The sequence below is a fragment of the Benincasa hispida genome, chromosome 11, assembly GCF_009727055.1.
Source record: "Benincasa hispida cultivar B227 chromosome 11, ASM972705v1, whole genome shotgun sequence".
Taxonomy (NCBI): Eukaryota; Viridiplantae; Streptophyta; class Magnoliopsida; order Cucurbitales; family Cucurbitaceae; genus Benincasa; species Benincasa hispida.
The window spans coordinates 81,820,883-81,836,195 of NC_052359.1; the positions used below are offsets into that span (position 1 = coordinate 81,820,883).

General features: G+C 35.2%; 1 protein-coding gene and 1 pseudogene across 4 annotated transcripts; both read right to left on the reverse strand.

Annotated features, from left to right (window-relative positions):
• Positions 1-180: 180 nt before the first annotated feature.
• On the reverse strand, positions 181-3,111 carry LOC120090897 (annotated as a pseudogene).
• Positions 3,112-7,270: 4,159 nt separating this feature from the next.
• Positions 7,271-15,091, reverse strand: LOC120091093 (cullin-3A-like). Of its 4 annotated transcripts, none has more exons than XM_039048928.1 (2): positions 14,532-15,091; positions 7,271-9,728 (listed from the first exon to the last, which is right to left on the reverse strand). In XM_039048928.1, the coding sequence occupies exons 1-2, from the start codon at positions 14,690-14,692 to the stop codon at positions 7,688-7,690; spliced, it is 2,202 nt and encodes a 733-aa protein (XP_038904856.1). In that variant the 5' UTR covers positions 14,693-15,091; the 3' UTR covers positions 7,271-7,687. The 4 variants fall into 4 exon arrangements, with proteins under 4 accessions (XP_038904856.1, XP_038904858.1, XP_038904859.1 ...); XM_039048930.1 differs by lacking the exon at positions 14,532-15,091 and adding an exon at positions 14,504-14,527; XM_039048931.1 differs by lacking the exon at positions 14,532-15,091 and adding an exon at positions 14,364-14,386.
• Between the last annotated feature and the right edge of the window lie 222 nt (positions 15,092-15,313).

The window sequence follows — 15,313 nt, forward strand, 5'->3', positions numbered from 1 at the left end:
CGACGGCCCTTCCACTCGGCACCGTCGGATCACTAAGGCCGACTTTCGTCCCTGTTCGACGGTGGGGTCTTGCAGTCAAGCTCCTTCTGCCTTTGCACTCGAAGGCCAATCTCCGTCTGGCCTGAGGAAACTTTTACACGCCCCGTTACCTTTTGGGAGGCCTACGCCCCATAGAACTGTCTACCTGAATAGAACCATTAAACTAAAAGCCCATACAAAATGAGCACCTAGAAAAATAGGCCATATGCAGATAATGAAGAACCATAGACTGAATTACCTGGGATGCCTGTGCCCATAAGAAATCGCGAAGCCACCCATTAATATAATAGAACTCTGCGCAAAGTTTCTCCCGTATATGAGTTACTACCCCTTGATCACTTACACTACCCCAAACATGTAACTGCATTTTCCAACTGAAAATGGAATATTACTACCGAAATTGAATTGTACATCAAAATAGCCCTAAGAAGACATGATCCCAAGCGGATACTTGACATGTACCCCTCTTCCGGGTCCATCACAAGGGAAACGAAAACCAAGATTTGTTTTATCTGGTATCAAACGCGAGCTACCGAGAAAATAGAACACCTTCAAGAGTATCAATACCATTACATGAATCGTAAATGCATGAATATGATGTACCAAAAAATCTGCGGTCCTAACGAAATAGATAACAAAGCAATTTTGCCGCCCACTGCCATAAATCACTCACCCCCCCCCCCCCAAGTCAAACTGGTGCCTGTTGTTGCATCGGGGGCCGTTATACTAGGTGCTAAAGCATGGGTGTTTTGTATCCATTGAGCAAAGACGGGTTGTAATTGTATAGCCGGTATCAGAAAACATATCTTGAGACGCCCTAAAGCACTCATGGTATCATTATGAATATACAAACCAAAACTATGAAAACCTAAATATAATACACACCATTCAGATGTGATATGATTGCATCATGATGCCTAAGTACACGATCTAATAGATCGTTGTAGCGAATAGTTGGATCATAGTCTCTTACCTAAAAAATGGCTGCAGCGCAGCAGCACCAACTATCGACTAAATGCAACCCGAATATATCTTCCATATATATATTATCATATAGAATAGCATAAAATGAAATAAAAAAAAAAAGATTGATTCGAGATATGTATGTTCAATTTTATGGATCTCAATTGATTCCTCGTTACTGTTTAGAAGATAAGTAATAGGTAAAGATGACAGGATTTGAAACCGCTGACATTTTGTACCCAAAACAAACGCGCTACCAAGCTGCGCTACATCCCTTTCAATTGGTCTACAGTGTCATTGTAGAGAATCCTTGTCTTGTTTTCCACATTTTTATTTATTTCCTCCATTTAGTATACACAAATTATCTTGTCATTTCTTCTTTTTGTCTCATATCATATATAAAATATAATAAAAAGACTTATATACGTATGAAATAATAAATATGAAATCCGCCGTAAAGAAAAAGAGCTCCAAAGTTTTTTGGGGACAAATCAATACAAATAAATAATTAAAGATTGGAATAATCTGAATCGGTTTGACTCAAAAAACAGCCTAGTAAAAGTTCGTTTATAATTTTTAAAATATAATTTAATACTAAATTTTTTTATCAAAGCAATTAGTGAAATTTCCTAATGTTTTGAGCGGATGAATATGAAAGTGTTTTTTCTTTTTAGGGTATGTAAAAAAAATAAGAAATCTTTTGTTTACTCAATTAAAAAATAGAAAATGGTACTTTTTTGTTCAAAGAAAAAATAAAATACACGGGTTGACCTTTCTTTTTCATATCTTTGTTTTATGATTTTCGGATGGAAAATATTGAATCCCCATCGCCCCAATAAACCAAAAAGTTTTTGTTATTTTTTTTATTTTATTTATATATTTTATATATTATATATATAATATATAGAAGATCAAATAGTAAACTGAAATTCTTTATTAAAAATTTAATGAGACATTGAAACGATGACATTAGTTGATTAAGTTAAAAACCTTTTTTGAATTCTATGAACCCTTACTTAATTTCTTTTCTCGAAATCATTATTACTATTATAGAATATATCCCGCTGAATACATAATTAAATTGATTTGCAAAATCTTATAAAATAAAAGTTAGATCAAGAAAATTTACACCTTCAATTCTTATTGAAATAAATGAAATCAGATAAGATTTTTATTGGAAACGCTAAAAAATTGACTAAATCCATTTTCAATAATGAAGCAAATCAAGAAAGAATTGATAAAATAAATCAAAGTCTAATTCACTTATTTCAACTATCAAAAAGTCACTTTCCAATATTAATAATAAAAATGGAAAGATCTTTTGGGACTTATCTACTTGTTGCAAGCATATTTATTTTAACTTATCACAAACACAAATTATTAACTTATCTAAGACCTGTCTTTCAACATCACGAAACATCTCGTTTTCTTAAGAATGAAATATAGGATTATTTTGTTGAAGTTGTTGGAGCACACGAAGTATTACATTCCGACTTAAAACAAAAGAATCTTCAAAATTCTGTAATGATAAATCAATGGAAAAACTGGTTAAGGGGTATTATCACTCCGATTTAGATCCGATTAGATGGCAAAATTACTCCCCCAAAAATGGCGAAATAGAGTCAAGCAAGATCGTAAAAATAAAGATTTTAACCAATGTTATTCATATGAAAAAAAACCGATTAATTGATTACAAAAAACAAAATTCTTTTGAAACAGACTACTCATCACCGAATAAAAAAGATAATATAAAAAAATATATAGACATGATTTTTATCATATAAATCTATTAATTATGAGATAATAAAGATTCATATATTTATCTCAACGGATAAAAGTTACTCTGGGGATAACAGGCTGATCTTCCCTAAGAGCTCACATCGACGGGAAGGTTTGGCACCTCGATGTCGGCTCTTCGCCACCTGGGGCTGTAGTATGTTCCAAGGGTTGGGCTGTTCGCCCATTAAAGCCGTACATGAGCTGGGTTCAAAATGTCGTGAGACAATTCGGTCCATATCCAGTGTGGGCGTTAGAGCATCGAGAGGACCTTTCCCTAGTATGAGAGGACCGGGAAGGACGCACCTCTGGTGTACCAGTTATCGTGCCCATGGTAAACGCTGGGTAGCCAAGTGCAGAGCGGATAACTGCTGAAAGCATCTAAGTAGTAAGCCCACCCTAAGATGAGTGCTCTCCTATTCCGACTTCCCCATGGGGTTTCTCCATTATTCATCTATTTACGTATTTTAAAAAATATAAAAACCATTTAAGTGTAAGTGCAATAATCGCGTCAAGTACTATTTTTACCCAAGGTTTTGCTACTTCAGGTTTTTTAACTGAAATGCATCAATCCCCACTATTAGTTCCCGCTCTCCAATCTCATTCGTTAATGATGCACGTAAATATGATGGTATTGGGTTATGCAGCTCTTTTATGTGGATCATTATTTTCAGTAGCTCTTATAGTGATTACATTTCAAAAAGCTATAAGAATTTTTAGTAAAAACAATAATTTCACTTTCTTAAATGCTTTATTTTCCTTTGATGAGATCCAATACATGAATGAAAGGAACAATTTAGTAAGAAACACTTCCTTTTTTTATTCGAATAATTATTATAAGTCTCAACTGATTCAACAATTAGATCATTGGAGTTACCGTATTATTAGTCTAGGGTTTATCTTTTTAAGCATAGGTATTCTTTCAGGGGCAGTATATTGATAAAGAGTTTTTTTCCAAAATCAAAAGAGCGGTTGGGTTGAAAAAATAAAGGATTTCTAACCATCTTTTTTATCCTAAAATATAAACCGATTAGATGGCAAACGAAAGGGTTGAGAGTCCGTTGATAAGTCTTACCTATTTACGAGGTATCTATTATTATTCTTTTTTTACTGTAATACCTTGTTTTGACTGTATCGCACTATGTATCATTTGATAACCCAATAAATCCATTATAGTATCCCCAGTTCAAATCAAATTTTAAATGGAGGAATTTCAAGGATATTTAGAACTTGAGAAATCTCAACAACGTGACTTCCCATACCCACTTATCTTTCGGGAGTATATTTACGCATTTTCTCATGATCATTTTTTAAATGGATCCATTTTGTTGGAAAATTCTGGTTATGACAAAAAATACAGTTTACTAATGGTAAAACATTTAATTACTCGAATGTACCACCAGAATCATTTTTTTTTTTTCCCACTAATTATTATAACAAAAATCCATTTTTGGGGTACAACAAAAATTTGTATTCTCAAATGTTATCAGAAGGGTTTGCAGTCATTGTGGAAATTCCATTTTTCATACGATTAGTATCTTCCTTAGAGGAAGAAGAAATCGCAAAATCTTATAATTTACGATCACGTCATACATTTCTGGTAGAAATATGGTTAAATAAAGTGAGAAACCAAAAAGAAATAAAAAAAAAACTTGATTCCTAATTTTTCTCCATGAATTTCATTATCATCATCTTCTTCTTCCTGTTGTTGCTCTATATTTTTACTTTGTAATGATTTTTTTTAAAATTAAATCTCTCCCATCATCTTCACCATATTTCTTCAACAATTTCACTTTCAAGTCCTCTAAATTTGGAGGATCATTAGAGAAAAATCTCTATTTTTCACTATTTGCTGGAAAATATTATAGGATTTTTTTTTCATTTTATATTCTTTTATATGTTACATACTTGTCAACTACATACATAATTTTCGTCTAAATATTCTTAACACTCATTTGATATGTGAATTCAATTAAATAAAAATATTCTTTTACAAATTTTTACATATAAATATTGCGTTTATTGTAATATATATATAAACTTATAATATGCTTTAACAGTCATCAGTCTTCAAAAGTGGTTGTCGAAGTTGAATATCAAAGATGCTTTCATTGGAGTTTGTAGTAAGAGATGGTTGTCGGAGCCTGAAGTTGGTCGCATGAAGGTGGTTTTGGAGTTGGTTGTCAAAGTCTATCATCGGAGGTGGTTTTCAAATTTCGGAATTAGTCAGACGAAGGTGATCGTCGAAGTTGATCATCGAAGATAATTTTCTCCGGAGATTGTAATCGGTGGTGGTTGTCGGAGCCTGAATGTTAGTCGCATGAAGGTGGTATTAGAGTTGGTTGTCAGAGTTTATCGTCGAAGGTGGTTGTCGAAACCTCGAGTTGGTCGTCGGAGTTGCTCACTCAAAGGTGGTCATTGAAGGTGGGGTTTTCATCAAAGTGTGTATGTCAAAAAGCGGTTTCGGAGCTACAAAGTGGTTGTTGGAGTTGGTCATCAGAGTTTGTTATCGGAGCTTGAAATTTGTCATTTAGAGAGTTGGTAGGCGAAGGTGGTCGTCGAGGTGAGTCACCGAAATGGTTTGCCGGAGCTCGGGATTGGTTGTCAGAGTTGGCATGCAAAGGTTGTCGGAGCCTGGAGTTGCCGAAATTGTCATCGAAGAAGAGTGCTGTGAGCCCAGATTTCGTGCGTGATGTCATTGGAGGTGGTTGTCAAAGCCTGGTATTGACTTGTCATTGGAGGTAGTTGTCGGAGCCTAGAGTTAGTTCCTGGAGTGTGATAGTGGCCGATGAATGAAACTATTGAAAACATTGAAGAAGAAGAGAGAGTTGGGGTGAGTTGGTAATATTCCAACTCAACTCCACCAACATTTAAAATTGATGGGCCAAACAATGAGTTGATATATCATATTAACTCAATTCAACTCATGTTGGTGAACCAGATACCCCTTGTAGTGATATTTCCCTATAAGATCACCAAACTTCAACAAAGGTCATTAAAAAGGACTGATACTGAGTATAAACAACGATAATGTTTTAATATCTATCTTGCGGAAGTAGAATATCAAAATATAGGGGAAATACCAAGAAGGAACAAATACATTATCTGATTGACTTATTAGTACTCATCCTCGAAGAAACAGTTATTCTTCTTGAGCTAAGGCTCGTTTGGGATTGCGATAACTTTAAAATAATTGCTATCAACTTTGCTTTCTTAAAAATTAGGTATGGAAGGAAGTAAATATATTGATAAATTTTATTTTTAAATTAGAAAAACTAGTTACGTTGTTAAATAAATTAATACTAAATTGGTGTAATTTAATTATTTCCACATTAATTAATTGATAATTATTATATTATATGTTTTTCAAAATTTTATATGATTTGAATTTAAAAAAATTTCTTTAGTTTAAATTATTTGATAAAAATTGAGAAAAATAATTGTTATTAAAAATGAATCAATTATAATTTGAAAAAATATATAAAAAATATATATTAATATGAAAAAATATTATTATAATATATTTATTTAAATAGATAAAAAAAGTTAACATAGGTTTAGAAAAGCTAAATTTAAAAGCTATTACCGTTAACTTTCACACGTTATCTCTTAAATTATTTAATAATTTGATTTACCAAATAATAAAAATGATTTAAGATTTTCACAAAATTACTTTATACGACTACCAACGCGATCCTAAATGGAACCTAAACCTTTTATTTGATAGGTATTTTTGGTATGGGCACAATAACAAATTAAAAAATCAAACCAATATTTTCTGTAGTCAAACACCTGCATGAGTTGGCAGGGTAATCAAAACATCAACTTATGCGATGGGAATACGTGTCTTGGCTACAATGCTACACTCTCAAATCGAAAAATATAAATCCACATACAAAATAATTATGTAAGTTGATTGTTGATAGCTCTCATTTTGAACATTATTGACTTATAAACCACTTACAAATTTCAGCACTTCTAATGAACACAATGTCAAAAATAAAATGTAGATGTGGAGAGATATTCAACTAAATATTGAGAGAACATTTTGGTAAAGACATTCCTAACCTCCTAAAAGATCATTTGTCCAAATCTACATTCCCATTTAAATCATACTATGGATTAACTCAGACCTCAAAAGCACATTCATGATTACCCACAAATGTAGCAATGCAAGCTAAGATTTACCAAACTTCAAAATAATGATATTAGCGTTCCTGGAACTGATGAGCTTTAGAATTTTCTAAGATGTAATCTTCATCCATTTGTTGGATTAGAGCTTAATTTTTGTTGAAATTAGTGAAAATTATCACAATCTTCAATTACTTTTTGTTGACATCGCGTGCGTGCATTGCAACAGAACCAAACACAAGGTACAAATTGAAATATAAATTCAAACTTGATAAAAATGGAAATTCTAGTGGAAAAGTTGGCTTTTAGTAAGAGGATTTTTGGCTATGAGAAAATTACCCTTGAACATGAAAACACTCAATTCTCAAACACTCCCAATGATAGCCATCGACTTTTAGACTCAAGGTACCAAATCAAGGAGCTTGCACCAAAAGTTCAAACCAAGTGGCAATCTAATCATTCATAAAATCCAAGAAAATATAATTTACAAGAGTCCGCTTCCAGACCTTTATGGAAATATCACGTAAACCTTCAGAAACTACCTTTCACTTTGGAATCCATATCCTAGTGAACCAGTAGAGCATAATCAGCAAAAAGAAGCCATAAGATCAAGAGCGTAAAGGGAAAGGAGCTGGGCAATAAAGCGATGACAGTTCATCTAACCAACCCAAGCCTGCAGCAAATTCAATGGTAAGATTTCAACTCATGAAAGTTATAACAATGAGCCCGTAGTACAAAGTTTTGGACACATGAAGGGCAATCATAAATTCTTCAAAGTTCAGGCAAGATAACGGTACAGTTTTCTATCTTCTTTGTCCCTCTCCAAAAACTCCCTCTCAATAAGAGATTCAATTCGTTTTTTAATGACAACAGGGTTTGGAAGGAACCTTGACTGCAACTGCTTCGTGACTTCAGTGACGATGTTATTGTGATCCAATACTCGCCTTGCCTTCATTATTCTGACTATAGCTGCCTCGATCTGTGGTTTCCGATCTTCCTCTACCCTCTGTCGCGTTTCCTGGTTTTCTGGCTCAGACTCCCTCTGTGCAACCACAGTACCGATTTTCACCTTGTACAACTTGCTCGTGAACTTATCGTTGAAGAAAAATGCATCGTCTTCAGCGATGTCCTTACTCATTGGCTCCTTCCGGAGGACATTCCGTCCTTTCACACAAGCTAATGACTGTAGACATCTTTTCAAGTCTACAGCTGGAATCTCTGTGGCTTGCTCAATGTCTCTATAACTCAACCGATCAGCATTGTTAAACAGCATTAGCACACACATTTGGTACGTTGAAACATTCAACTCATGCTTCTGACCCTTACCAAAAGTTGCTTTAAGATCGGCTGAACCCATATTCGTTTGCCAGGATAATCTTCGGCCAGTATGCGTCCCAAGGTAGTAGCTTTTAAATTTTTCACATATCCCAAGAATTTCTGGAGGAAGATTGCAAGTTGTGCTGGCCTGAGTTGGCCATGAACCTGTAGTGAGAACCTGCACAACTAGCGTGGGTCCTTCTCCTAACTCAGTACCAAATCTTGCATAGAAACCCTGCATTGTATCCTGAGACGTCTTCATATCAGTGAACATACCCTCCAACTTAGAGGTAAATTGGTACCCACACTCTGTTTTGAGCTTAACGATCAAACTTCTTTCAGCATCGTCAGACACAGTTTTTCCAGACAGAAGCCTCTTGGCCAAATGTTGCTTGTAATATTTCTCAAATACATCTTTCTCTTGAAGGTAACGGAAAAGCATCATAACCTTATCTAGCACAATTTCTATATCTTCCTCACTGACCCCTCTCAATCCTCTGCGAAGCTTGTCATCTACAAACAAAGAGATAAATTCTGGAGATCGAGCATTTAGGTTGATAAAATATTCAAACGAGGAATTCAATGCATTTTGGAATGTCTTGTCATTGTTGAATGCCAAGCTGATAACCTTGTCATATTTATCCTTCAAATCAAGGAGTCGCTGCACGTAATCCACAGGATCCTTTATCCTATCAGGATCTGTCACCAGCTGCTTACCTGTATCACGGATGTAAGATGTCATGACATCTCTTACTATAGAGAGTCCACTAGGTACACGGCGAAACAAGTTATACATTCTGCCCAAATCTTCATATTTATCATCAACAAACATATTTACTAAGCCTGAGTTTTCCATGTGGACTAATCTTTGCATGTGACTTTCTATCATCTCTTTTTCCACCACGCTGGTTATCTTAGGTTCACTTCTAGCATCTAAGTAATGGGACACCCTTTCTATTTCTTCATTCAAGCGTCTCTCGGCCTTCTTCAGATAATCCCCACAGTCGCAAGACTCAATAAATTGCTGAGACTCGAGACGATAAAAATCTGCAGAGACATCAAGAAAATGCTTTTCAAAGTCTTCTTGGTAAACAGAAGAGCCTAAATCCATAAGCATCTTTATAATGTTCCTCATTAAACCCCTGTTTATAACTTCACCACTCCTTTCCATATGCACAAGTTCAAGAAGAGTATCTCGGAGCCTGGTCTGGGTTTTGCTAGAGTGGATAACAACATCCCTCCATAGATTCAAACCGAGCTCATGAACTGGGGTTTTGTGAGTGCTTGGGATGAAAGTTCTGTCCATGTACATCAATATGTCTCGGATCATTTGCAAAGCCTTGTTGTGGTCTGCCCATTTCCTGTTCAATTCTACCAAAAAAAGTTCTCCTTGAGCTGCTTCAATTCCTTTAGATATTTCTTTCAGATGAAATGACATTGTGTTCACGAGCCCAGAGTAGAGTTTTTCCCCAAATTTGTGCAGCACCATATTGTACGCATTTCTAAATGTACAAGATGCTTGATCATCAGGAGAGGAAAAAAATATATTTTTACATGAATGACAGGAACACTAAAAAATGCTTGAAAGTAATCAAATAAACAGGTTCCTACTACGCATAGCAGTAAAAAAAGCCTTTTCAAGTTAGAAAAAAAAAACGAAGAAGAAGAAGTTGAAAATGTATGAGAAGGTAGTTAACACTGTAAAAAAGTCACAATCTAGCTGATAGTGCAGCTTCCACCAGAAATTGTTGAAGCCCCGTCGACATGCAAAATAACTTGATTTCAGCAAGAAGCTTTGAAGATGATACATTACGTTAAATAATGATCCAAAATTGTATCTTTTTTTTCCTTTTTTGTTTTAATATCAGAGAGTGGTGAATTAACAATCCAATGTACACTACAGAATGCAAAGAGAGACAGAGATCATGAAGAATAATAAAGAGCAGATCTACAAGATGGCAATTGAAATTTTTTTCATCTTAGTTGTATTCCTATCCATTCAGCATCATCTTTCACTCGGCATTTCAACCATAAATGATGCGCAAAGCACATATTCAAAAACTAGTTTAGTTTAATTTATTAATAATGCACAAAGAAGAGTGCATCCTCCTACCTTCCACTCAGAGCATTACATGGCTAGGATAACATTGAGCAAAAAATAAAGAAGATTAGATTGGTCAAAGTTTACATGTTTCAATTGCAATAGATCTGATAACATAATCTATGGGTGTGATGATAGCTATCAGAACACAATCAAGTACAAATTTGGGCCCCTGTGCGGTTATCCTACATCCATACAGCATATAGATGTGTTAGCCGCAGGGACGAATAGCATAAAGGTGCCTGATAGGAAGGTTATTAGGGATATATTAGTAATTATGAGGAAAGTTCTCTTACTTTTCCAGCAGTCTTTAATCTTAAACAAGTTTGTGTCTGTTTCATGGTAGATTCTCGATAATCTCTCCTTAAGAGGGTTTCCCCAACAGCCATTTGACTTCCGAAAATCTCACATTGCTCCCATCTCCAACTTGAAATGAAGATATTTTTTCACAAGCTGTCTGTAGTTGTTTATAAACTGCCATGGGATTCTTTTACTGGTTCTTTTTTCTTTGGTAACTCCACCCACGACTCTCGACCACATATTTTATTTTGATAAGCGCAACTTCGTACTTATCATCTGCTATTAATCTCCACCAGCAAGTTTTCTCCAAGGCAAATCCCAACTCCAATTAGCTGCAAAAGAAATATTCATTTTCTTCCAGTTGTCAAGACAGGGACCACCTTCCACTATGCTTCTAAAGAGATGTTTCCAACTTGTGAGGTGGCACACTTCTTCTGCACCCATTTTAGCCCAAAGAAAAGTTTCTAAACTTCTCTTTCCAAGAGATTTGCTCCCTTTTTGAGCATTATAACAAACAAAAATGGGATTAAATCTAGTGCAATCCGTTCTTTTAAGATTGCACAATTACCTCTTTTCTTTTTCTTTTTTCTCTTTAGTTCAACAATAAGGGGTTGGAGATTCAAACGTCTAACCCCTAGGATCGAGGACATATGCTTTGACTAGTTGAGCTATTCTCAAGTTAGTATTATCGAAAGATTATGGAAGAGAACACTGGAAAGGAACCACATTATTATGATTACTGGAACCAATTTGATACTAAATTGAACATTAAAAACAAAATAGCCTGTATGCAGAGACAAGTCATCGCAAACGATGTCAAAAGACATAATCACAATAACTTAATGCACTTTAAATAGACACTGCACGGAATTACATTGCTGTAGCTTGCAGCAACACACTTCCTTCAAGGGAAAAAGAACAAAAAAGAAACGAACAAAAATGAAAACAATTAACAAAAGAAAAAGAACAAAAGTGGAACGTTCAAAATCAGAGCCAAAATGTGTAGAAATCAAGATGAACCATGAATTAGGCAAAAATTGAAACGGCTTGGTGATTTTTCTGTAAGTTCATATGCCAGCTACAAACTGTAATCTGTAGTTAGATCAAAGATCATAGTGACTACTACAACCATTTCTTCATGCCTAGTAAGTTGAAATAATGGTATTAATCTGTTTAGTTCAAAGGAGATAACTGATCATCCGGATCAAAAAAATTGTATATGTGTCTGTGTGTGTGTTTATTTGAATCATATATTAAAATTAAAGAATACAAGGGCATACAAAAAGACAAGTCAACAGAAAAAAAAAGGAGTTCAACCCTACCTACAAAAAAGGACACGACCAAGCTCATAATTAAAGAAAGGCCTAGATGCCTAGTGACTTATACCATAAGGAAGAATTAAACTTAGCCACCTCCCAAACTTCCTCCACCTCTCTAAAGATTTTATTATTCCTCCAGCCAAATTCCCCACAAAACTACAAAGTACAAAGAAGCTAACCTGCCACAAAACTTTACCCATCTCCCTGAAGGGAGAACTCAAAACCACCTCCTCCATTCGAGCCCTGACATCTATATTCCAAACCTAACAAACAACAGACGATCTCAACCAAAAACTCCAAAGGCGGTGAGTTACGATCCCAAAACAAATAATTCAAGCCCTCCTTGGGCCTCTTGCAAATAATCCATTGCAGGAACAGAATATAATTGATATAAGAGACCCATCAATTATGGCCCCAAACATGGCAGGATTAGGGGAACTTGCACTGAAGGATGATGCAGTTCAAGTTGAAGGTGATTTGAGAGAAACTATATTGAAACACCACAAGAATGCTTTGGTAGGAGAATTGTCAAACCAAGTCAGTGAGTCACTAACTTCAATTTTGATACAGCAATATCCAGTCATCAATAGGACCACGGAAGCCTCCTGTTTAGATGACTTTGCTCCATGAGCAATCTTTTGAGTACTGATTTTATCTGGAGGAATGGAAGTTATGAAACTACAACACTGCATAAAAACTACAATAAATCTCTAGATACAAAAATTTTCCCAAGCAAGCTAAGGTAGATAATTAAACAAACTTGTGAAATGCAAGAATGTCATTGACCTTTCCATTAACAAGGAACAAGCTACAACTAATTCCAATGCTTAGCCTAATGTTTGGAAGTGTTTCAGATGTGGCATCCAATGTCTCTTATAGATGCTAGTATGCAACGGCATTGAATAGCTTATGCTCACAAATCTTTAGAAGAATAGAACCATGGAGAAGGAAAAACATGAATATACTGAAGTCGACAATGGCAATACGCTAACGGATGCCATCCAATGCCTATTATAGTATACTAATGACCTACCCCTAAATCTGAGGCCCATCATCTACAACATACTATCTTTAATACAAGATGCACTATAAATAGGCAGATACATAGTATAATTGTTATTTTGAGAATGGTGAGAACTTCATCTCAAAGTTCTTGTTCAAACTTTTCATTTCACAGTAAATACACACCCACACCAATAAAAGTTTGATAAACCAAAAAAGGATGTAAAGTAGATTACTTAATCATGCACTAATTTTTGACAGTATTTCTTTAATTTTTACTATGCTGAAAACAAAGCTCCCTGCACATCTAATCGGGCTGACTTAGCGATACAACATTTAAGCCATTCATAGAGGAAGAAGTGAGGGTATAGAGTTCTCACGATGAAGGAGTGTTCTAATCACAACCCTAAAGCTAAAGAAAATTTAAGAGTCATAGAAACCATCCCATTTATTCCTAGTTGTACACTTGTGCTGGAGAAGGTTCCTAGATAATCATGATACGGTTTTTCTGGGATAATTAACAGTGTGGAGAACAACTTTTAAGGACTAAAAGAGGAATAATCGGTTGGTCAAGACATGACCTTTTTTTTTTTTAACCTTTTTTTCTTTATTATTTTTATGCAGTAAAAGGAAAGGCTTCCAATTGAGTTTGTGGAGTAGAACTTCAAAGAATGTATTGTTTTCTTATTAGTCGGTTTAATGGGCCTTGCTGCAATGCCCAATCCATAATATTCAAAATCACATGCCTCTTATACTTGGATTTACCTTATGAAACCTACGTCTACCTCAGTATCACATAAATTGATAAGGATATCCAATCCTCCATCAGTAAATTTAAGAAGTACTAGAGAAAGGTCATATCTAATTTAGTCTTATCCCATTTCTACTTACACCACAGAAACACGAAATCTGAAGCATGAATATTGTGTATAGACAATAGAGCACTGTACAAAATGATTGCCAAATACCAAATTCAATCATAAAACTGTGTGGTCGCACTAATTTTTCTAAGATTAACCTACGCAGTGGAAATCATCAATGAAAAGAGATGAGAGAAAATAAGAATTAGAGACTTTTTTTTTTAGTTAAGTGGTTGATTATAGAAAACGAAGGCATTCTAGATGGATGTAGGATTATATAAATAACTTATTATGCCACTTGGTTCAACTATTACTCTAAGAACTTTTCGTATGGCCTATGAACCAAGTTATTCAACTTCTCCTAAATTGTTTTGTTGCCCTTTAGTTGGTTAATGTCCAAGCCAATAGCAGATCTATTCAAGATCATCTCGGACACATACATATGACTTAATTGCAAATGACTATCATGCCCAACTCCATAAAGCAGAAGGGTAATATGTAAGTCGCAACTTTTCCTCGTTTTAAGCGATGGTTCAAAGATATAAGAGCACTAACCACTCTCTGAAACACATAGGCGCAACAGAGAAGTAATCTGAGAACCACTGCTTCAATACAAAACTCATGGTGGAAGTTGCAATCTGTAGTTCCATCCAATAGTTGCAGGAAAGAGAGAAGGAAATAACATGGTAGTATACCAGTGAAATGAAAAGGAGCGGAAGCAACCTGTAAAGCTCTTCAAAGCTAAGCCCGCTAGCGTTATGATTGTAAATCTCATGAATTGCATGTTCCAAAATCTTCCACGTCTTCTCAGCATATTTCGGATCCACCACGACCCGGTGTTTAAAGGCCTCTATCTGGAAATTCCTCTTCTTCTGCGCACTCATGGCTTCCAAAGATCGGATCCCAGAAAACCCTTAATCTTAATTGGATGGACGAACCCTTCCGATGAAACCCTAGGTTTTGAAAAGAGGGGGAGAGATCGATTTTCAGAGGATGACAGAAGAAGAATTGAGAAAAAGGGGGAAATGGAATACAGAAAGAAATGGGAAATTGGAGGAAGGAAAGAAGACGGGGAAATCTTTATCTGGGAGATTTAAGAAGTGCCTGAAAGCAATAATTCGAAGAGGAAACGAAGAATAGAACAAAAAAATTGGTTACTTTTAAATTGAAATTATCCTTTTCTTCTCGACGTGGTTCTCTTTTTCCCCGAGATGGGTTTGCAAAGCTTGGGAGGGAGGGTCAAGAGTGGCTTTGCTGCCGGGCCAATTTTTTGGCCGGATGGATGATGGATCACACCCCTCTAACCCTTTTTTTCATTTGATCAATAAATTTTCGAGTTGGTGTTTGTTTGATATGTGCAATTTTTAAAAGGGACATATTCATAGATGTTTTAAGGCGTCAAGTTGATTATTATAGTCTATAGGTTATAATAGTTTGTGTTTAGGTAAAATAGTAAAGGGAGAGATATGGTGGATATAAAAGAGTAAACACATTAACAAATAGGG